The 23,709-nt window shown below is 43.1% G+C and overlaps 1 protein-coding gene across 1 annotated transcript in view; it reads right to left on the bottom strand.

Moving 5' to 3' along the window:
• The window catches only part of p4ha3 (prolyl 4-hydroxylase, alpha polypeptide III), a 77,393-nt gene that overhangs the window by 13,072 nt on the left and 40,612 nt on the right, over positions 1-23,709 (bottom strand). Inside the window, exons 8-11 of the mRNA XM_078545201.1 lie at positions 10,953-11,017; positions 9,211-9,370; positions 2,936-2,998; positions 633-701 (exon numbers count right to left, since the gene is read on the bottom strand). Coding sequence (XP_078401327.1) covers positions 633-701; positions 2,936-2,998; positions 9,211-9,370; positions 10,953-11,017 — 357 coding nt within the window. The remainder of the gene's footprint in view (positions 1-632; positions 702-2,935; positions 2,999-9,210; positions 9,371-10,952; positions 11,018-23,709) is intronic.

The following is a 23,709-nucleotide window of genomic DNA, read 5'->3' as shown; positions in this document are numbered from 1 at the left end:
ACCGACGATCCGTGTGTTTCCCGTGAATGCATTACTAATGAGGCTGGGAAGTTTTCTACTGGGAAGGGGATGATATGGTGTGAAAACCCGCCATTGCGGCCGGTGGGTAAAGCATTGTTTTTCACGCCCGCTACTGCACTTAGTGTAAATCTGGGACAATTCCGCCCACAGATTAATAAAATGGTTTAAAGAGGGGGAACTCATTCTTTTTTATCACTAATTTTCTCTTCTCTCTCTACCTTCTAAAACTGTTGATTCGTAGCAGGGCACTGTTCCGAGCACCACCCCCCCCACCGGTATTTGGGCTGTGTGCCCATTCTTCATTTATGAACTTTGTCAGTGATTGCTGGCAGATCATTCGACTATGGACAGCATCGCATGCAAACCCACTCCTGTCCTCATCTAATTCCCACACATGACTAACAGGGATTACTGGATTATGATCGTGGAGCACTGTCTGATTTTTCACTCTCTAATCTAGTAGGCCGAAGATGAATTGCCACAACTGCTCACCTGGCTGAGGCAGTTTGATCAGTACGGCTGTTACATGCTAGATAAATATACATTTATAATTATAACAAATATCAACAACTACATCTAGTTGTAACAAAAACAAGATATATTCTACTTACCTTGACAACAGGAACACTAAAGTTAGCATAAATGAAAGCAGTTGACCCTCCAGCTTCCACTGTACTCAACTAAAATAGAACACAAGATTATTCTTATAATGACTCCTTCATCATAAACGTTATGCTAGTTTCATAGCTATGAAGGGACAAGATTTCCCACCCGAGCTGGATGATGTTGTTAGTTTTCATTTTTATATAATTACCAAAATCATTACCAAACCAAATTGCACTGCTTGATTTAAGTGACTGATCATGCCTGGTGTCTCACTGTGGATTAAAGCAAAGCTGCATCGCTTCCAGTGTTAACCCTTCAAAGAGATTAAAGAAATTGATACAAAGTGCCAGTGGGGTAATGGTAATGTCACGGGACTAATAACCCAGAGATTCCCAGGTGAGTGCCCTGTGGACATGGGTTCAAATCCCACTTTTTCAGCTGGTGGAATTTAGATTTAGCTAATAAATCTGGAATTGGAAGGTAATGGTGACTGTGAAACTATTATCAGCTGTCATAAAAACTCATCATGTTTGTTAATGTCCTTAACGGAAGGAACTCTGCCATCCTTACCTGGTCTGGCCTACATGTGACTCCAGATCGTAACTGCCCAAACAAGCCAGTCAGGTCAAGGGCAATTAGGGATGGGCAACAAATGCCTGTCTTGCCTGTGATGCCCACATACCAAGAAAGAAAAAGACATGGGTATCTGGTTTAGTTTACAATGTGGTTCTATCGTTACTCTACCAGAGTCAGTTAGTGTTCTGAGAGATATAGAGCAATGCATGTTGGCTCACATGAAATTTAGATGGTTGTAGGAGTAACAAGCACCATTGAACTCAAGAAGTTATCTGTTTCAGGCCTAAATTCATAACACATTGACACAATTGGCTTTGGCTATTGCATTTGGAATGACTGAACAAATCTTGAGTTTAAAAAAGAACAAAAAATGACCATGTTTAGCTTCCGCGTGCGTCAGTCTATAATTACATGCAAATAAGCACATATGTGCATCATTCTAGTGGGTTTTTTTTCTTTTTTAACTTCCCAAGCTTTTTTAACTTCTTCAGCAGTCTATAGAAGGCCATCAGAGCTTGGGAACGCCCTCGCCCACGGTACCCTGTCAGCCATCTTTAACCTAATTGGGCAACTTTCAGAATTGACCGAAAATTGGGTACCAGTTTCAAAATGAATTTTGCTGAATCTCCCGTCTCTTAGCACACCAGACAGAGTTGACATTTACACTCACTTTCATCACTCCAACATTGGAGGTCGTTCCTTCTGCTGCCACACCCTAAATTCTGTGATTTTCCTTCCTAAACCTATTGATTCTGTATCCTTACTATAATACAGAGGGCAAATTAAACACAGTACTCTTGATAAGGTCTCACCACGACCAGGAGTAACTTTAAAATCATTTCCTTAGACTTATAAATTGCACCCAACTATACATCTCAGCACTATATTTGCTTTCTTGACCTCCTGTGAATACTGAACCAACAGCTTTAACAATTTTTGCACATAACCCCCCAGGCCCATTTTTTGTTACTGTTCCATTCCCTTAATCACACCATCATTTTGTGAAAACTCCACATTCTCACTTCTCCAACCTAGCCTCATAACTTCACACTCACCCATGTTGGACTCTCTTTACAACCTCTCTTCCAGCTGACCTAGCCTGTTAGATTCCTTTGCATTATTGCACATAGTTTAGCATCATTAACTGCTGCACCCAGTTTGATGTCATCTGTAAATCTGGACAATATTCCTGTCTCTAATTTTTTTTTTGTATTTATGGGATGTGGGCGTTGCTGGCTCAGCCAGCATTTATTGCCCATCCCCAATTGCCCTTGTTCAGAGGGCATTTAAGAGTCAACCACATTGCTGTGTGGGTCTGGAGTCACATGTAGGCCAGACCAGGTAAGGGTGGCAGATTGCCTTCCCTAATGGACATCAGTGAACCAGATGGGTTTTTATGACAATTGGCAATGGTTTCATGGTCATCATTTAGGCTTTAAATTCAGATTTTTATTGGATTCAAATTCAAATTGGGATTGGAACCTAGGTCCCCAGAGCCTGGGTTCCCAGATTACCAGTCCAATGACAATACCACTATGCCATCGCCTCATTATCAACAATATTGACCCCTCTGAAACTCCGCTGGAAAAATGCATCTACTCTCATATTTTGGGAAATAATACTGGGGCAGGATTGTAAAAAGAAATTGCCACATTCCACAAAAATGCAAAACATAACAAGTCTGCGAGGAGATGGTATTTTCATCAACAGAAACTATATGATCAATACTTACATATATCATGAATGTGGCCACCCTGTTTCCAGACTTCAGTTTATACAGTGGACTGTTAGGGGACTATTGCAAAACAAAAAGAAATACACTTTGAACAAATATTTTGACCATAAATTGATAAAGTAAATGAATTACAAAGGGTGCATAAATCAAACCAAAGTACTAAAGCCAATTTCACATGGAGTTTATATCTTTCAGGAAGTTATCCTGCATAAGCTATTAGCTGCTTACAAAAAAGGGTGGTTTAGTACTTATTTCCTTACCTTAGCCTAGAAAAAAGCATTTCAACTCTCTTCAGCATCCCAGTCCTTCCTAACCTTTTGACCACAAGGCCGGAGTTTTCCGCTCCTGTTGGCGGTGGGCGTGTTTGGTGGCGCGAGTGGACAATATGGTTAGAAGGCCAAAAATTGGTTTTACATCGTCGTAAAACCAGTTTGCAATCGTCTGCTCCATCCATCTATGGCGGGCCGCATTTGCTGCTACTGCACATCAGGGACCTAATTTCAATACTTTAGCATCATTATAAGACCAGCTCGCCAGAATCATCTCCCCCATGCTGGATCATCTGGGCACATTGTCGTGTTTCACAGCTGTACATAAGCGACGTGTGCCCGATGAGCTGTACTTCGCTTGGTACTTTGAGGTTTGTTTGCCTATCTTGCTTCAGGCAGCAGTGGTGGTCATCAGTGCCAGGATTTGCAGACAGCACCACATCACTTTTAGGGGGGCTTATGGGCAGGTCTCTACCTACCAGACCAGTCGTAAGGTGGGGGTGGCTTTTCAATGGCTGCAAGGCTAGGGTTTGCTTGGGGAGAGAGGAGAAGTGGCCTCAGGCAAGGAAAGAGGCTGCAGGGCAAGGGCTGTATTGGGGAAGGCTGGGGTATCCCAAAGTGTGTTTGTGGGGGCACAATTTGATCTTCACAAGTGGCCTCAAGTGGTCTCCAGAAGAGGTGAGGCTAGATGGAGATGTGAGGGTGTGTGTGGGAGACTGAGTGGTGATGTCCCTTGAGCTGGCAGTGAGTGAGATGCCAGTGAATGCGTGATGGGCTTGTGAGCGTGTGAGTTTAGAATGATGAGATGGTTGCCTTACCCTAGCTGCAAGGATGCGATCATTAATCCTTTGTCTGCACTGGATGGTCAACCTCTTCTGTGCAGCATTGGCACTGACCATCACTGCCACCGCCTACCAAGCTGGAGTGGTGAGATTGCTGGACCTCCTGCGGCCAGGGAGGGGGTGGAGGACATCATGATGGACCTCCAAAAGACATTCCAGTGAGGGCTCACTGAACTCTTCTCGGCTTTCAGGGCCATGTCTACACTGGAACAGTCCTGGGCTGCAAGCATTGAGAACTGTGTGCGCAGCTGCAGTTTAGATATGGCACCCGGAGTGAGGAAATGGTGTGGTAAAGGCGTGGTGGGCGATTCAGAGGCCGCCCGCCAGCAAGATGGCGTGTTTCCTGTGGCTGCATAATTAATGACGAGGGGACCGGATGATACAGCACAAAACCCTCCCTTGCAGCTGGTGGGTAAAGTGTCGTTTCTCATACCGCTACCGCACTTAGTGCAATTCTGGGACGATTCCGCCCCAAGCTTCTAGATGAAGTGCATGATACTCACGGATCTTACATATCTGACAAGAATTTACCAGCAAGGATTGCCAGATACCATCGTGCAAAAACCATGCTGCAGGCCAAACTCAGAGAAATGAAGAGCCAATGGCGGGAATTCAAGGTTAAAGAACTTTGAGCAGCTGCTAATAGTAAACAACCTGAAGGCTCTACATGAACTGCCTGTGCTCAGGGTATGGCCTCAAAACTGACAGTGTGAGACCCATCCTCTCAGCAGATAGCAATCAGCTCCTAACAAAGCGACATGAGATTCTCTCTCGTTGAGCACAGCACTTCAGCAATCCCAGAAACCAACAAACCACAGTATACAATGACACCATTGAGTCACTTCCACAGCACCCACTCTGGAAGAGCTTCCTCTTGATCCATCTCAAAGGGGAGTCATGAAGGCCATGAGGTAGCTTTCAATGGGAAAGATGGAAGGATTTACATGGGTAGGAAATTCACTAATCTCTTCTGCCCAATCTGGACCTAGGGCACTGTGCCCCAAGGCGACAGAGATACTTCCATAACTCATTTCTACAAACAGAAAAGGGAGCAAGTCCTTCTGTGACAATCATCATGGAATATCACTTCTTTCAATTGCAAGAAAAGCTCTTGCAAGCAGTTATCCTTAATCAGGATATCACTGACCTCACTGACTCTGTATACCCAGAATTACAGTGTAGCTTCCATATGGGATGGGGAACAGAAGGCACAGGCCGGGATATTCCAGCCCCGTCGTGGGTGGGACCTGCCGTGGGTGAGGCGGCGCCCGAGCCAGAAGTCCATTAACTTGCGGCGGGACCGGAACAGTGGCGGGCGGGTGCAGAAAATCCCGCCTATGGTCCTTTCAGCAAGTCAAATTCAAGAAAAGTCCCACGAACAGAACGGGGATCTCTTTGTGGTGTACATTGGCCTTATCAAGACTTTTGATACAGCAAACTGGCTGTGGAAGGTTCTGTAAAAATATGGTTGCTCTGAAAAGATGATCAGTGCCATTTGCTCATTTCACGATAACATGATGGCCAGCATGATGCAAAGTGGCACGTCAATGGGTGCCTTTCCTGTCACCAATGGCATTAAGCACGGCTGGGTATTGACTCCAGCTCTGTTTGCCTTATACTTCTTAGCCATGCTCCAGTATGCGCTCAAAGGTCTTTCAATTCAATTCAGGACAGGCAGCAACCTCTTCAATTTGCAAAGGCCCAAGGCTTGCACAAAGATTATTGAACAGCTTCAGAGTGAACTCTTGCTCACGGGCGACTGAGTTCTCAAAGCGCATACTCCAGAAGACATGCAGCTGTTTATTGATCACTTTGCCCTAGCCGCACAACACTTTGGCTTGACAATAGGTCTGAAGTAGACAGAGATCTTGTATTAACCTGCCCCTGGCCACATACTCCAAGACCCCACAGTCACTATGAACAATACACTCCTCTGTTCAGTACAGTGGTTTTGCTATCTTGGGAGTATCCTCTCCAATAGCACTATGCTAGATGACAATACCATCCAGTGCCTGGCAAAAGCAAGCTCAGCATTTGGCAGGTTCACTCACAGCCTTTGGAAAGAGCATGGAGTTTGTCTCAGGACAAAGATCCAAAGTCTACCAGGCAGTGCTTCTTCCATCATTTCTTTATGGCTGTGAGACTTGGATAATCTACTGACATCACATAAACCAACCAGAACGATTCCATCTTCGCTGGCTGAGATTTATTAGTAACGTCATGTGGCATGACAAAATCCCCAACACTGAGGTTCTTGCAAAATGCTTCATACCTCGCAATAAGAGCATGCTCATCAGAGCTCAGCTTCGTATGAACATACGTGCAAGGAGCAGGAGTAGGCCATTCAGCCCCTCGAGCCTGCTCTGCCATTTAATAAGATCATGGCTGATCTGATAGTAACCTGAAATCTGCATCCTGCCTACTGCCGATAACCTATCGCCCCCTTGCTTACCAACAATCTATCCCCCTCTGCCTTAAAAATATTCAAAGACTCTGCTTCCACCACCTTATCAGGAAGAGAGTTCCAAAGACTCATGACCTTCTGAGTGAAAAAATGTCACCTCATCTCTGTCTTAAATGGGTGACTCCTTGTTTTTAAACAATGACCCCTAGTTCTAGATTCTTCCACAAGGGGAAACATCCTTTCCACATCCACCCTGTCAAGACCCCTCAGGATCTTATATGTTTCAATCAAGTCACCTCTCACTCTTCTAAACTCTAGCAGATACAAGCCTAGTCTGTCCAACCTTTCCTCATAAGACAACCCACCCATTCCAGGTATTAGTCTGGTAAACCTGTTCTGAATTGCTTCCAACGCATTTACATCCTTCCTTAAATAAGGTGACCAATACTGTACACAGTACTCCAAATGTGGTCTCACTAGTGCCCTGTACAACTGAAGCATAACCTCCCTACTTTTGTATTTAATTCATCTCACAATAAATGATAACATTATACTAGCTTTCCTAATTACTTGCTGTACTTGCATTTTAGCCTTTTGTGATTCATGCACTAGGACACCCAGACCCCTCTGCACCTCAGCTCTGCAATCTCACTGGATCGCTCATGTGGTTCACATGGAGGTTTCCCACATTCCAAAGACAGTACTCTACAGCCAGCTGAACATGGGAAACTGCACCACAGGATACCCCAAACTTAGATATAAAGACAATCTGAAAGCCAACCCCAGAGCTTGCAAGCTGGATTCCAATTGGGCAAAAAAAAGCCTTGGATAGACCCAAATGGAGAAGTCTTTGTCATCAAGTAATTTCAACATTTGAGAAGAGAATCAAGTACCTCAGGACAAACGAGTGCGGCATAAAGAAAACGCCTCCATCCATCCCTCAACACTGACTTCATATGCAATATTTGCAATTGGTTATACAAACCGAGACTTGGCTGAACGCCACACATAAGGCAACATCAACCTACACTGTAAACCGGTCTTTTTTTAACTTGCTGAACACTCATCCGTTGAAGTGATGGGAGAATCCATCATCAGCCCAGAGAGCTTTTAAAATAATTTTAAATTTACACCTACCACTGCACATTAGTGACATAAGTACCCATTATTCCTTCACCTATAATTATCGTATAAACACTCTGTGGAAGTGTGATTGCTGTTTAGTTTATAGGACTGAACATATTTTTAACATAACACAATACTAATAACATATACCGTAACATGCTATACGTACTATAATATATTCTAATAAACTATAACATACATGTACTGTAGCATATCATAACATTATACAATCATTGCGAAGGACCTAATACACTAACATCTACTATAACCCACACTGTAACAAACTATAACATGTTGAAAATCCACCAATAAACTATAACACTACACAAACTCTAGTACTTTCTAATGCTCTAATGTATACACAAACCGATCACACAACTGGGTCTTTGCCAACAGGGATCTCCATAAGAGGACAAAGGCTTTAGTCTACAATGCTGTTATTGTCACCATCCTTCTGTATGGCACTGAGACCTGGGTCACCTACCAAAGACACCTCTGGGCACTGGAGAATTTCCATCAACGGTGTCTCAGTCATAAGGGAAGACAGATGAACAAATTCCAGCATACTCACTGAAGTCAATTCCTTCCAGCATTGCAAACATGATCATGCAAAATCAGCTCTGTTGGTCTGGGCATTGCATTGGCATGCCAAATAATCAGCTTCCAAAGTAAATTCTCTTTTCACAACTTAAGAATGGCACTCGATCTCAAGAAACGTAGGAAAAAAGTAACATAGTAGTATGAGTAGGGCATTCAGCCCGTTGAGTCTGCTCCACCACTCAATTCAATCATGGCTGATTATCTACCTCAACGGCACTTTCCTGTGCTATCCTCATATCTCTTGATGTCATCCGTATCCCAAAGTCTATCGATTTCTGTCTTGAACATGCTCAATGACTGAGCTTCCACAGCCCTCTGGGGTAGAGAATTCCAAGGATTCACCACTCACTGAGTGAAGAAATTCCTTCTCACCTCAGTCCTAAATAGTCTGCCCTTATTCTGCTCTGTAAGAATTTTGTAAGTTACAGGTGTGACAGGGTGGATGGAGATAGGATGTTTCCTTTGGCTGGTGAGTCTAGAACCAGGGGATACAGTCTCAGAATCAGAGGCAGGCCATTTAAGACTGAGATGAGGAGGAATTTCTTCACTTAGAGGGTGGTGAATCTATGGAATTCTCTATATACCAGAGGGCTGTGGAAGATCAATCATTGAGCATGTTCAAGGAGGACAGGGGAAACATTTTAAGGACACTCTGAAGGCCTCATTGAAAAGGGGACAAATTGACATTGGTGTGTGGGAGGAACTTGCTGCAAACCATGGCAAGTGGTGGCATGTCATCCAGTAAGCTGCAATGCAGTAAAAAACTGACCGCATGAATTCCGATGTAGAAGTGGAAGCAGAGAGAGCAGAACCCTGGCTTGAGAAGCCTCAACTCAGTCTTCCTCAGGGCAACTCTTGTCCTCTCTGCCCAAAGACCTGTTGAGTCACCTGAGGACACACAAATCATGAAGCCTGGCAGACATCATCCTCGTTCCAAGGGACTGATGACGATGAGGACACAACTTGTAACACACTTTAACACAGTATACATGCTGTAATACATCCCATAATAAAACAAACTATAGCGCTTACCGTTGCATGGTCAAAGTGTGGCTCATAGTGACCTCCAATCCCATAGTTGACTACCTGGAGATATTCTGCATAAGGCTGCTGCACATTTAAACCAGTAAAATGCGCAATTCGTTGTTCCAGCTTTTTGATCACTGGATCCACAGTGTCTTTGAGCCAGGCACTGGGAAAAACATACAAAAAAAATGGTTATGTTTATTGAAAAAAATAAAAACTAATGATATCTCCCATTACATTACAAGCATGGTAGTTAGTGAGAGAACTGTGCTAAAGGGGTTGAAAATGCTCAAGAGAGAGGGCTATAAATAGTAACCCCAAACACCACTTAATAAAGGCTGAAGGAAAAAGACATGGATTGTTGAAAGAAGTAATATCAATATTTATACTAGTGATGAAGTAGTTCATGGTTAAAGAAAGAGCTTGCATTTGTATAGCACCTTCCCAAAGTGCTTCACAGGCAATTCATTATGTTTGAAGTGATTCAGATGCATTTTACATCAGACTCTGCAGGCTTCAATTCTGATGTTCTTTGCATCCTCGCTCTTCATTCCATCTTCTGCTGCAAAGGCTTCTGTTGTTTTGGTCCCACACTTATACGGTCTCCCTGAATCTGCCTTCCCACCTCACTTCAATAAGGCTTTCCACATCTACATTTTTGACTAGGCCTTTGCTTCCCACCCCACAACTTTCCATCTTTGCTTGTGACCTCTATGAAGTGCTTTGCGTTGTCACTTGCCTGGGCTTTTTGCTTCTGTTCTCACCAGCCATACGGCTTTCCTTTGTGTTAAAATGAATGGGAGCAAAATTGCATGTCTCTGTTTCTAAATCCAAGAATCCCACATGCATTTTTAGCTGCCTTCTCAACTTGGCCTGCCACTTTCGAAGTGTACTCCTAGGATTCTCTGTTTGTGCACCCACACTGAAAATTGTACTGTTTTGCTCATATTGCCTTTCTTCATTCTTCCTACAAAAATGCATCACTTTACACTTCTTTCCATTAAACTGCATCTGCCGTGTGTATGCCCATTTCACGAGTCCATTTATGTCCTCATGAAATCTGTTACTAGCTTCCTTCTTCAACCTCATGGAATGTTCTACTTTAAAATTGGCAGCGATTGTGAAAGAAAAATGAATACTTCAATTGGATTTCCCGGAGCTATAAAAAAAATTTGAAGTAGTGAATAGAAAAAAAATGGGAAAAATGTACTACATTTTCAAGATAGTGTTTGGCATGAAGAGCAGATGGGATTGAGCCCATCAGTGGCGTTTGTTACTCAATCTGACCTAAGGCAATTGGTGGGGAAAGATAGGAGAGATGGAGAGGAAGAATTTTTTAAAACCCCTCAGCCAGGATGACAACATCTATTAAACTTACATAGGGAAGATGGCTTCTTAGCCAAAGGCTAATCTGAACCATCAGAGTAAAATCAAAATTATGCAAACTAAGATAGAGACAGACTAACCCGCTGACAGGTAAGGAATGTAATTGTGTTACAGCTTGGAAGCTGCATGATCTTGCTGACAGATATTGCTGAAAAAAGGGACTTTTTTTTGTCAAAGCACTCTCTTGTCAACCAATCAGCACTCTCTTCTAATACAGTAGAAATACCTCGTTTCCCCGACATTGGTATTTTCTTGCGAATTGTCCTGATGAGTGCAAGACAAAAAGCTTCAACAAAAAATGTCTCTTTATTTCAGCAATACTCAAGTTCTGTACTACCAAACGACTATTTGACAGATATTACCTTTTACTGATCCGGTACTCCACCGCAGCCTGCTTGTCCCCAGAGGCCACCACTGATCTCTGCAACTGTTGACCCAAGTAAACAAGTGTCAGTGCATTTGTGTTCATTGAGCAAGCAATCAACCGAAAGTTCCTATGTTAAATTATCTTAAATATTGGACAGTCATAGTCTCACTCAACGTACACAGATGGCAGGTTTTAAAAATAGTTTATTTATAAACATGCTCAGCTTTTAAGTTTTTCATTTTTGAGATAGGAACCAGATGACAGATCAGTTCTGTTACTGTTACTGTTGGCCACTAATTCCTTCGCAGTAAATGCCCTATGAACTCAACATAAATGAGCAGAATGTAATAGCTGAACAATAACAATTGTTTGGGTTCAAATGCTTCCTTTAACATATTGAGAAGAAATGGGCACTGAGCATAGGATTCTTTACCTTCCTATCTTTTCCCTTTTTTACTTTTTCCTGCCAAATACTATTCTCCAAAGGCAGGGAGTTGGGTGCCTTGATTTCAGTTCTCTGTCACTGCTGCACTGTAACTGAAGACGAGAGGATGTGGCAGAAGGCGTGGGGCCGGATGTTCATCCGAGATGGGGGTAGCGGGGGTCGGGAAATTTCCCGGCTTGGCCTGCCCGGTTCGGGGGAAAGTGCCAGCAGAGACGCAATTTTTGTTTTGAGGGGGCAGGTGCTAACTGGAGTCAGGTCTGCCACGACTGGAAAGAGGTTGGAGACAGCCAGAGGGGCTGCTGAGTGCTGAGGCAGGCTGTTTAAAAGGCCCGCCTCAGGGCTCTGGGGCTCTGTCCTAGTTGTAATAATGACAGAAAAACAAAGAACAGACCTTTAGCTCTCACCCTTCACCCCCCACACACTCCCCATACCCCATCCATGCCAACTCATGCCCCCACCCACTGCTCATACCTTCCATGCCAAGGTATGGCACTTCCATGCCTATTCATCCATTAAACACTCTATACAGAGCCAGTGAACCCTATCCCACTCGGATGTGTGAAAAATGTTTTAAAAAAAGTGATTCATTAATAACTTTCTACTTACTTAAAAAAAATCATTTTATTACATCCTATCTAAGTGTCAATCATCCAGACACTTTCCATTATCAATAGCAGAAACTGTGAGCACTTGACATCTCTTTATCTTGTGTGAACATTGTGAGATTGACAGAATAGATCACAGAGTAAGAGCTGTCAATCAAACAATATTTTCCTTCAGATGCAGCTGTTTCAACAGTCTAATGGTTGTCTTGCCTCCCAGCCAAGAATGCATAACGAGGCTTCATAGTTTCTGATAATCCTCTGCTCCTAGTCCACAGTTCCTTTACAGCTCCTGACAGATGCTCTCTCTGCCTGTTTCTAAGCTGTTCCAACTCCAGACGTCTTGTTTCTGTGAGAATCACCCAGATCAAAGCCCAAAATCAAATTGAAACCTCCGTGCAATCTATCCCCACAGCAACATGGCATGCCTGGGATGTCCCAGATAGAGATTCAAGCTAATTAACTTTACCTTCAAAACATCCTTTTGATTCTGGGACCAACATGAATAATTTATATCTCTAATGGCGACACTGCAATCTTACCAGACTCACCAGCTCCATTCTGAAACTAAGAAAGGACCCCCTGTTGTTTATTGTTATTCACACCTCTAACTCTAACCCTTGAAGTAAACATGGGCCATCCTTTGAATTGCAATTATCTTAGGGATGTATACCAATTTCTCAAACCTAGGTTTTTTCAATTATCTTACATTTAAAAATTCAGTTCCCAAACTAAAAGTTAAACCCCTAAAGCATATAAATCATAAAATTAGATATTCATAACAACTTGTCCTTTACAGTTTACAGTGTAATATACATATAATATGTATGTACATATGTGTTTAGATATCTTCAGGCCAAAAAGTATAAATGGCACAGTCCACAATGCCACGCTCAGAACTCAATGCCTTTAAAAAATACATTTTTGATAGTATGGATTTAACTTTAAATATAAAGTATGCACGTTATTTGTTTTGGAAGGAGAAATTCTGAGTCTTGCCAGATCAGGTCACAATATTGGAAACTGGGCAATATTATTTTGCTGACGCCTCCAATTTCACTGATGGATCCCATAGACCGTGGTGATGAGGGAAGTCCATTTGGAATTAAGAAGAATAAAAGGCTCCAAAACACATTCCATAGAACCATAGAACACTACAGCACAGAAAACAGGCCATTCGGCCCTTCTAGTCTGTGCCGAAATAGCCAATTAGGAGCTTGCCTCCAGTAAAATTGCTCAGCTGGTCCCGCAGCTGGTGAGTGTGGGCAGCTGAATTATTCATGGTTTGTTATCTGTAATCTAGCTGCACGGTTTTAGTCTTGAAGTAATTACTGACTGCTGCAAAAGGCCAGTCAAAGGTGAATTTGGTGCTTTCAGTCTGGATACTTAACCGGGAATTATTATTGGCTTCAGTTCACTCATTAAAATCCTCATAATTAATTAGTATTAGTCATGAATGGTCCACTACGTTTCTGAAATGGTTCAAGCAACTTCTAGCTATGAAGTAACAATTGGATAAATACTTGAAGGAAGATAAATTACAGACTATGGCAAAAGAACAAAGGAGTGGGATTAATTGGATAGTGCCACCAAAGGGCTGGCAAGGGCACAATGGGCCGAATGATCTCCTTCCATGTTGTATAATTCTATGATCAACTCAGGAACATTAAGAGAAATACTGCGGATGCTGGAAACCTGAAACAAAAACAGAAATGCTGCAAACACTCAGCGGGTCAGGCAACAACTGTAGAGGGAGTGCTAACATATCAGGCTTGAATATTCCATCAGGGTTCAGATGTGTTTCCAGCTTTTTAATGTTCTTGTTCTAACATTTGTTGTGTTTGCAAAATTTATCCTTTATATTGTCATGTCAAATATTGGACTTTTAATAAAGGCAGATGTTTTGAAAGAGACTAAAGCAATTTCAATATACAGCAAGATGGTCGAATCTACATCACCATACATCCAACGGACAGCTAATCTATGAAACAAAAACAGAATTAAAAATAATGGAAATAGGTGGGAAAAGAAGAATCTATATAAATTTTTGGGAAAAAAAAGGGGGAGCGGGGAGAAACGGGGTGGGGATGGGGGGAGGGGGAGTTTAAGATCTAAAGTTGTTGAATTCAATATTCAGCCCGGAGGGCTGTAAAGTGCCTAGTCAGAAGATGAGGTACTGTTCCTCCAGTTTGCGTTGGGCTTCACTGGAACAATGCAGCAAGCCAAGGACAGACATGTGGGCAAGAGAACAGGGTGGAGTGTTAAAATGGCAAGCGACAGGGAGGTTTGGGTCTTTCTTGCGGACAGACCGCAGGTGTTCTGCAAAGCGGTCACCCAGTTTGCGTTTGGTGTCTCCAATGTAGAGGAGACCGCATTGGGAGCAACGAATGCAGTAGACTAAGTTAGGGGAAATGCAAGTGAAATGCTGCTTCACTTGAAAGGAGTGTTTGGGCCCTTGGACGGTGAGGAGAGAGGCACTTCCTCTCTCCTCACCGTCCAAGGGCCCAAACACTCCTTTCAAGTGAAGCAGCATTTCACTTGCATTTCCCCTAACTTAGTCTACTGCATTCGTTGCTCCCAATGCGGTCTCCTCTACATTGGAGACACCAAACGCAAACTGGGTGACCGCTTTGCAGAACACCTGCGGTCTGTCCGCAAGAAAGACCCAAACCTCCCTGTCGCTTGCCATTTTAACACTCCACCCTGTTCTCTTGCCCACATGTCTGTCCTTGGCTTGCTGCATTGTTCCAGTGAAGCCCAACGCAAACTGGAGGAACAGTACCTCATCTTCCGACTAGGCACTTTACAGCCTTCCGGGCTGAATATTGAATTCAACAACTTTAGATCTTAAACTCCCCCTCCCCCCATCCCCACCCCGTTTCTCCCCCCTCCCCCTTTTTTTTCCCAAAAATTTATATAGATTCTTCTTTTCCCACCTATTTCCATTATTTTTAAATCTAAAACTAAAACTTTGTTAGTCTTTCCACCCCACCCCCACAAGAGCTGTACCTTGAGTATCCTGCCTTCCATTCTTAATTAGCACTTTTCTTAGATAATATCACCACCTTCAACACCTCTTTGATCCTTTTGTCTGTGACATCTTTTGATTATCTGCTCCTATCACTGCTTGCTTATCCCCACAATCACCCCACCCTCAACTTCTCTCTCCCCCGGCCCCCCCCACCTTAGACCAGCTTATATTTCACCTCTCTCCTAACTATACTCAGTTCTGCCGAAGGGTCGTGAGGACTCGAAATGTTAACTGATTTCTTCTCCACCGATGCTGCCAGACCTGCTGAGTTTTTCCAGGTAATTCTGTTTTTGTTTTGGATTTCCAGCATCCGCAGTAGCTCTTAGCTAATCTATGAAACTCATTACAAACAATATCATCCACCCCCACCCCCAGCAATTGGAAAAACCCTTTCCCCGCCTTACTGAAGATATCTACGGCAGCCACAGCATTCAACAATTGGAAACAAACCATTCAGAAACTGATGACTTGAACAAAGGGCCTTGATTGTAAGAAAACATCCTGACTTGATTCAATCAAATTGGAATATACAATTGTTGTTTAAAGCGGGCAGTTGGGGAGAGAAGTCGGGTGACATTTCAAGCTCTGTGTGTGTGCTTAAGCACATAGTTTGCAGAACATCAGCAGCAGTTGAGTGAGGGGAAGTCTCCTGCTCTCTTTCTCGCTCCAGCTGACCTGACCATTGTGCACATCCCATTAAGAAGCTTTTATAACAACAAGAAATAAGAGCCCAACAAATACATCAGTAATAGTTCTGCAATAGGAAATTCAAGGAGTGGATGTCAAATTAGACACATATTTTGAACGATAAGTTTTCCTGATGTTTGCTGATACATTTTAATTTAATATTTAATATGCTTGAGACACTGGAATACTGAGAAAAGAGAAATCAGGGAGCTTTTAGAAACCAATGTAATTATAAATCACTTCACAAATATCAGTTAATCAGGTTGATGGTGCTAATATATGTCTTATGCAATTGACCAATTTTCCCTCAGTTTGCTTCCCTTGTGCCACCTAAGGATGGATTATGTTTTCACAGACAACATCAGCAACGCTAATTGCTCATTCAATTTTCCATTTTCTTTGCATGAGCCTGAAGCTGTGAGACCTCACTGGCTATTTGACTCCAGAGTCTCCCAATCAATCACGAGGCTTCTCTTGCCATAGATGCAGGACTGGATGATTTTCAGCCTGAGGATATTAGGGCTAACTGTATTGTCCTATTAACGTAATGCAACCCAACACTAAACCTGGCACGTCATTCTCAGTCTGTATAACTCAGTACCAACAACAACAACTTATATTTATATAGCGCCTTTAATGTATTAAAATGTGCCAAGGCGCCTCACACACATAGTGGTTAATTATCAGAAATCTCTGGTCAGTATATTGTCGAACAATTGGCATTCCTCCTTTATTAATGTTAGATTATGTCCCCTTCACTTGCCACAATGTTGCTTAAGTGATGAATCATGATGGAAGTGGCTGAGATGCATTGTCTCTGGAGCCCTAGCTTCATGCAGCAATTTGGTTGGCTTAAAGGCAGTGCTGATGCCGCATCTACAAAACAATGACAACATTTTTCTATCAATCTGTGTACGTCCCAGAGTCCCTTACCACCTGTCATCCAAATAAAATCTGCCATATGGTTAATGTGTTGTGACTATTGGGCACAGGAGGGGGTGCAGGCAGGCGAGAGAATGGAGGAATCATGTAATGTGTGGCAGGCTGGCATGGGCTGGACTGGGTCTAGGCAGAATTGGTGCCGGGAGTGGATGGGGAGTTGTGGTCAAATCCCTTTGAAAATGAACTTGGGCAAGGCTCATGGATCGACCTGAACTTGTGGCTGATAGTCACAGGGCTTCTTTTCTCATGGGTGTATGACAATATGGCCAATAATGCTGGGACATGGAGCTAGCCAGGTCTAGGGGACTGCAGAACCGTGGATGGATACCCTCAAATGTGGAGGTCTATGAGGCAGGGGATTGCATGCCTGCTCACAGAAGAAGGAACATCACTTTGGTGAAACATTGGAAGTATGTTGGTACCTGTGGAACTGTAACCTGGTGTGAACCATTAGCTTCAACAACAGAAGGAGAAGGAAACGTATTGTAAACTTTTACGCCAGTGATGGTGTCTTGTGCTGGATGAAGCAAAGCTAACATTCTTCTGAAATTCATGCCCACTGAATCAAATGCCTGATAGAAGTCCACTAAATTAGGTTGTGAGCTCTTTCACCATCTTCCTGTGTGCTTCTGCACTATACATTCCCAGAAGTTCCCACAATTAATCGCTGTGCTGAATTTAATCAGGGGAACCGGGAAGCTACAATTGACATCGGTGTCCATGGGTTATTGCAGGAGGGTGAACCACATCACAGCCTAGAGACATAGCCATATATGAAGACTTTGAGGATACTCCCTCTGCACCCTCACATGAATTCATTCTTCCAGGAGAAGTAGGGCGAGCATTGGAAAGAAACCAAACCAGCCTCTAGATAGTGAACAAAATAAGAATTTTCTAACATGGTGTGTTAGTGTCATGATGGGATGAAACTCATCTCACAGCAGAAATGTGCACAATCTTTAGCAAAGAACATGGGTTGTGATTGTCTTCTTTGGGGTGGAGTTCTTCCTAGATGGGGCAAGACAATGAGGCCTGACTCTCCAGATCCTTCACAACCCAAAATAACATTCGTGCCACGCAATTACAGGAAATGACCATCTCCAACAAGGGAGAATCTAACTATCTTCCCTTGACATTCGATGACATTGCCATCATTGTATCCCCCACCATCAACACCCTGGGAATTACCATTGACCAGAAATTTAACTGGAAGAGCAATATAAACACTGTGGCTACAAGAGCAGGTCAGAGGCTGAGAATTCTATGGTGAATAACTCATCTCCTGACTCCCCAAAGCCTGTTCACCATCTATAAGGCACAAGTCAGGAGTGTGATGGAATACTCTCCACTTGCCTGGATGAGTGCAGCTCCCACAACACTAACGAAGCTCAACACCATCCAGGAAAAAGCAGCCCGCTTGATCTGCACCACATCCACAAACATTCACTCCCTCTACCACCAGTGCACAGTAGCAACAGAGTTTAGTATCTACAAAATCCACTACAGCAACTTGGCAAGGCTCCTTTGACAGCACCTCCCAAACCCATGATTTCTACCACCTGGAAGAACATAGGTAGCTGACGCATGGGAATGCCACCATCTGTAGGTTCCCCTCCAAGTCACACAAGATCCTGACTTGGAGGTATATCATTATTCCTTCACTGCTGCTGGGTCAAAATCCTGGAACTCCCTCCTTAACAACACTGTGGACGTACCCTCACCACATAGACTGCAGCTGTTCAAGAGGGCGGCTCACTACCACTTTCTCAAGGGCAATTAGGGATGGGCAACAACTCCTGGCTGTGCAGAGATACTCACTTCAGAAGGGCAAATAGAAAAAAGCCCTAACCCATTTTCCTGGGTTAGGATTCATCCCGTGTGCATGATGAATGGCTGGTGAGATTCTCTTTCTCAAGAGGGAGAAGGCCAGAATGAGGGTGGAAAATCTTGAAAGTCCACGGGGCAGCCAAAGATGTTGTGAGGGAAGTTAAAGGGGCAGAGGATAGCATCAAGGCTCTAACTGGAAGTTCAGGCCAGGCCATGTCTTTAACAGTTAATTGCTGGGCCCAATCTGGAGGGAGAATATGCCACCACAAGGTTGTCTCACTCCTTTAGACAGGGCCTTTACTGCCATTGACTCAGGTTTACAGTGACCTTCCATATTGTAGTCCAGGGAAAGGGTGGCATGTTGAACAGAAGGAATTTCCTCTGGGGACCTGGCCCCATCTCCTGTCAACATTTGCTAGTGGTGAGGGAGTGGGGTTGGGGGAAGATTACCTAGAGGCAATCCAGGGAGGAGTGAGTGGGGGTGGGGGGGAGGGAAATCATGATCCTGGCCTTTCTCCTGCACTGTGGTGCTGCCTGATTTAGAGCCAAATCCTGGCCTTGTTCTTAAAATGGAAAAATGAAGGAATTTATTTTGCAGAAGTAAGGTTAAATATTATTGGGCCACATACAAAAAGCTGGAAGAATAGCTACCCCCATGGAATCTTGATTTTTAAAAAAATCTGCAATTCAAAGACACAAATAATGTAAAGTAGGAACTTGTTATTATTATCGCATTATTATTTGTGACTTTTTACGAAGGATATCAATTTTGGAGAAGGAGGTGGAATGGAATACTTATACATTTAAGGGACCCAGGATCTTAAATACTCCCAGATCAAGCAGGTTTAGAGTAAGGGCCCTCTACTTGAATCTCCAGCTTTCACAGACCATCCCTATTGCTTCCGGCTGAACAAGTCAAATTTCCAGCCTCAGTTGATCTCATATGATGTGAGTGAGCTAGCTGGTTTAAATGCTGCGTGTCTGGCAAATTCCTCCTGCTGTAGACATCACTTACTGGGAACTGGCTTGAGACTGTGAAGACATGTTTCACGTACCACCCAATACAGCCAGTAGAGCAAGGAAACTTTTAGATCATCAGTTCCAAAGGGAACCGGACCCGGCCGCACCTCCCAGTTCATTCTGAATGGGTGGGGTTTTCGAAATGAGAAAAGATATTTCACAGTTTGCTTAATAGGTTCCAAATGTCAAGCCAGAGCGAAAACAAAATGAGTCTGGAAGTAATAAAAAAACAGACACGATTCACAAAAAGCAAGTCACTCCAGTCAAACCTTTTCCTTGCGTTGCAATAAGAAATTACACAGTAGGCAAGAAGTGTATATGTAATGCATTCTTTCAGATCAATTTCTCATACTTCATGTATTATACATATGCAGCGAAGTTACAGCAAGCGAATAGGCATTTGGCCATAGCAGTCCTTCCCAGTGTTTATCCTTCACAAGAGCAAGTAGTGCTCAGTACATTTGCTCATCCTGTTTCTGTATTTATTCAAGCCCTTGTCCGTTATCCACTTATTCAATCTAATCTTGAATGTTGACATAGGGTGGGATTTATGGTCCGGCCCACCGCTGGGATCATCCGGTCCTGCCGAAAGTCAATGGACTTTTGACTGCCCTTCCAAATAGTCAGCCTCCAGAGGTCGCGGCTGTCAGCGATTGTCTCCCAGTTGTTAATGTCAATGCCCACCATCTTCATATCTCACTCTTAGGTGTCCTTGTAGCAGAGGTATGGACACCCAGGAGGTCATGACCTAGCGGTCAGTTCATCTCACAGAAGGTCTATGGGTTCACGGCTATCATCCATCTGAGGAACATGACCAAGTCATAGCAGGTGTCATTGACTTAGCAATGAGTGTATACTGATGGAATTAGCATGTTCCATGACCTCTGAGTTGGTGACCCTGTCCTGCCAAAAGCTGCTAAGGATATATCTGAGACAGCAAAGGTGGAAACTGTTCAGTCTTTCCTCTTGCCCGGCATATGTTGTCCGGGTCTCACTACTGTAGAGGGGTGCGCTGAGGATGCAGGTTTGGTAGACTTGCTGTTCATTGTTGTTCCTTGGTAAAACAACTTGTGAATTGGTTCACCAGGTTTGTAAGTGGAAGTGTGCAACGTTATAGTTAGTTTTGTCTGTCATTCAAATATTCATGTGTTAGGAACAGTTTATCCTGCAGCAGATAAAACATCTCATGAAGACGAAAAATACCTGACAGGGGGCTTTGAAGTGAAGCTTTCCGGGCAAGCTTGCCCACAACCATGCCCCTATAGAATTGACTGCACCAAGGCTCTCCTGGCTGTCCTCCCATCTTCCATCCTGCATAAACTCGATCCCATCCAAAACTCTCTTGCACATATCCTAACCCCTTACCAAGTCCCATTCACCCATCACCTCTGTGCTCACTGACCTACATTAATTCCCAGTCCGTCTTTGCCTCAATTTTAAAATTCTCATCCTTGTCTCAAATCCCTCCATGGCCTCACCCCTCCCTAACTCTGTAATCTCCTCCAGTCCTATAACCTTCCAAGATCTCTGCACTCCTCCAATTCTGGCCTCTTGAGCATCTCCAATTTTAATCACGCCACCACTTGGCAGACCTTAAGCTCTGGAATTCCCTCCCTACAGCTCTCTCTCCTCCTTTTAAAGTATGCTTTTAAACCCTACCTTTGACCAAGATTTTGGTCACTTGTCCTAATTTCTTGTTTTGTGGCTCAGTGTCAGATTTTGCACTCATATGAAGTGCCTTGGCACATTTAAAATGTTAAAGGTGCAATATAAATGCAAGTTGTTGTTGTTGTGGATATCACTTTAAAACAGTGAGGATGAAAATTACAGTAAAGCCAGCCTTAAAAAAGTAATACTTCCACAAAAGGACATCAGCCTTCTGTAGGAGATTACCGGTCTTTAGCACCGTTTGAATCAAGTCAGTTCAAGTGTTCCAATTTACAGGCAGGATTTACCACACCCTGTCAATTGTGTAGCTAAAAAAAGGGAGTGGTGAAAAGAGACAGACCTGCGGTATGCCAGTTGCATTAATACATTTAAGCATCTTTAGTCTCTAATCAGATGATTTCTTGTATGATCTAGTGAGAAAATATTGATCATGCCCATTGTCAACTTCCAATCAAAATCACTGTAATTGTTGCAGAGGCAGTGTGTCATTTCTCACAGTTAACAAACGCGGAAGTTTCAAAAGATAGTTGGTACTCAAAAAGGTTACCTGCTTTGTTTCATTTCAGTGATGTGTGCCGATGGCAAAATATGTGCTTTGGCCGTATTTTTTATATTGCAGTTCAATGCTGTTGCGAATAACTTACTTTGAATATTCAGACCAGCCACTCCCATCCTAGCCTTCCGCTTCCCCCCCTCCACCTCATCTACTTCTCCATCTCTACAGCCAAGAGGAATAAGCAACCGTTGGATAGGTTTAGTTGCAATGCAGCATTGCAATAAACCACTTTGAAGAACACTTCACCACTTTCATCACTTGCTTTCACCATGGCAATGACCCAACCAATCAGAATCAACTTGCCAACCAATCAGCACCCTTTTCTCCTACAGTATAAATTGCTGTGATTGTTAGAAATTTGACATTCTTGCGTTTGTCCTGATGAGTGCAAGATGAAAAGCTTCAGCAACATATCTCTCGTTTCAGCAATATTCACGTTCTGTACTATCAAGTGACTGAAAGATCGGTTCACATTTCAGATGTAAGACCCTACCTTGGAACTCCAGCTGTTTTTCCCTTCTGTTATACCTAGCTGGGCATGTGAGGAAAATTGAACAGGGAGCCCAGTACCCTATTCTCCCACCACATGCCACCACTTCCATGATTTTCCACCCTGAACGGCATTCACCACTTTGGCAGTAGTTCTATGTTCACCAAAACATAATCACTAAAGGGCAGGAGTATGCGGGGAAGGAAAAGCTGAAGGTTAAACCTTATCCCCAGCTGCAGTATAATAGTAACACTGAGCTGTTGAATGCTGAATATCAGTGAGAAAATGATACACTCACGTTGTAAAAATATCTGTGCTTAGGCAAGATGAATGAGGTTGAACAAAGTGTGTTGGTGTTTGGAGTTAACTAGCAGGCAATAATTCATTCCTTCTTCTCTCTTTTGTGTCCAAATGCGAAAATGAGCTTTCATTTGTTTTTTGGGAGGGATTAATGGAGCAGAATGTATTACATCCCTTTTCTCAAATCCAGGCAGAATTTTCAATCTCCAAGCTCGAATCTGCACAAATCTTTACCTTGATAACTTTACATTTCTTTAAAAGGGTAATTGGAATGAAAAATGCAAATTGCCACACTGTTGCAAAAAGGGCACTCCTCTGATTTCTGGGTTAAAGAATATTGTTGGAGTAGAGAACAGAAAGAATTTTATTCTACATCTGTGCTCAGCCATTTGGACAGAAAGACATCAAAGGCCAAGAATGCTAGAAATACACATGATTTGTAAACAGGAAAGACAGATTCTTGAATATTGCTGAAAAGAGAGACATCTTGCCGAAGCTTTCTGTTATGCTATCATCAGGACAAGTGCAAGAATGCCAAACTTCAAATGATCACAACAATTTATACTACAGGAGAAGAGGGTGCTGACTGGTTGCCAAGTTGATTCTGAATGGCCGAGACGTTGTCATGGAGAAAGTGACGGGGAACTATAGGCTCCCCAAGCTCCCGGGTAATCTAAAAAAGTGCAAGGCTTGAACATATTTCTTTTGTTTGCAGAGAATAGGTCCCTGTGTATGAATGTATGCCCTTCTAGCAAGTAAATGAGCTACATTTTGAGCTCGACTGCTTGCTTTCACCATGGCAACGCCTCAGCCAATCAGAGTCAACTTGCCAAATGATCAGCACCCTTTTCTCTGGTAGTATAAATTGCTGTGATTGTTTGAAATTTGACATTCTTGCATTTGTCCTGACGAGTACAAGATGAAAAGCCTCTATAACATATCTCTCATTTCAACAATAGTCAAGTTCTGTTCTACCAAGCAACTGAAAGATAGATTCATATTTCAGATGTAAGACCCTTCCTTGGAACTTGAGATGTTTTCCTATAACTAGCTGGGCATGTGAGCAAAGTTGAACAGAGAGCCCAGTACCCTACTCCCTCACCACATGGCACCACTTCCATGATTTCCTTCCATGAGCAGCATTTGGTATAAATTATGTTGCCGATTGTTTCCCTCCTGATACT

Source organism: Cetorhinus maximus, chromosome 7 (genome assembly GCF_964194155.1).
Source record: "Cetorhinus maximus chromosome 7, sCetMax3.hap1.1, whole genome shotgun sequence".
In the NCBI taxonomy this organism is placed as follows: Eukaryota; Metazoa; Chordata; class Chondrichthyes; order Lamniformes; family Cetorhinidae; genus Cetorhinus; species Cetorhinus maximus.
The sequence above is the reverse complement of the archived record's forward strand: the minus strand, read 5'-3'. Positions and strand labels throughout refer to the sequence as shown.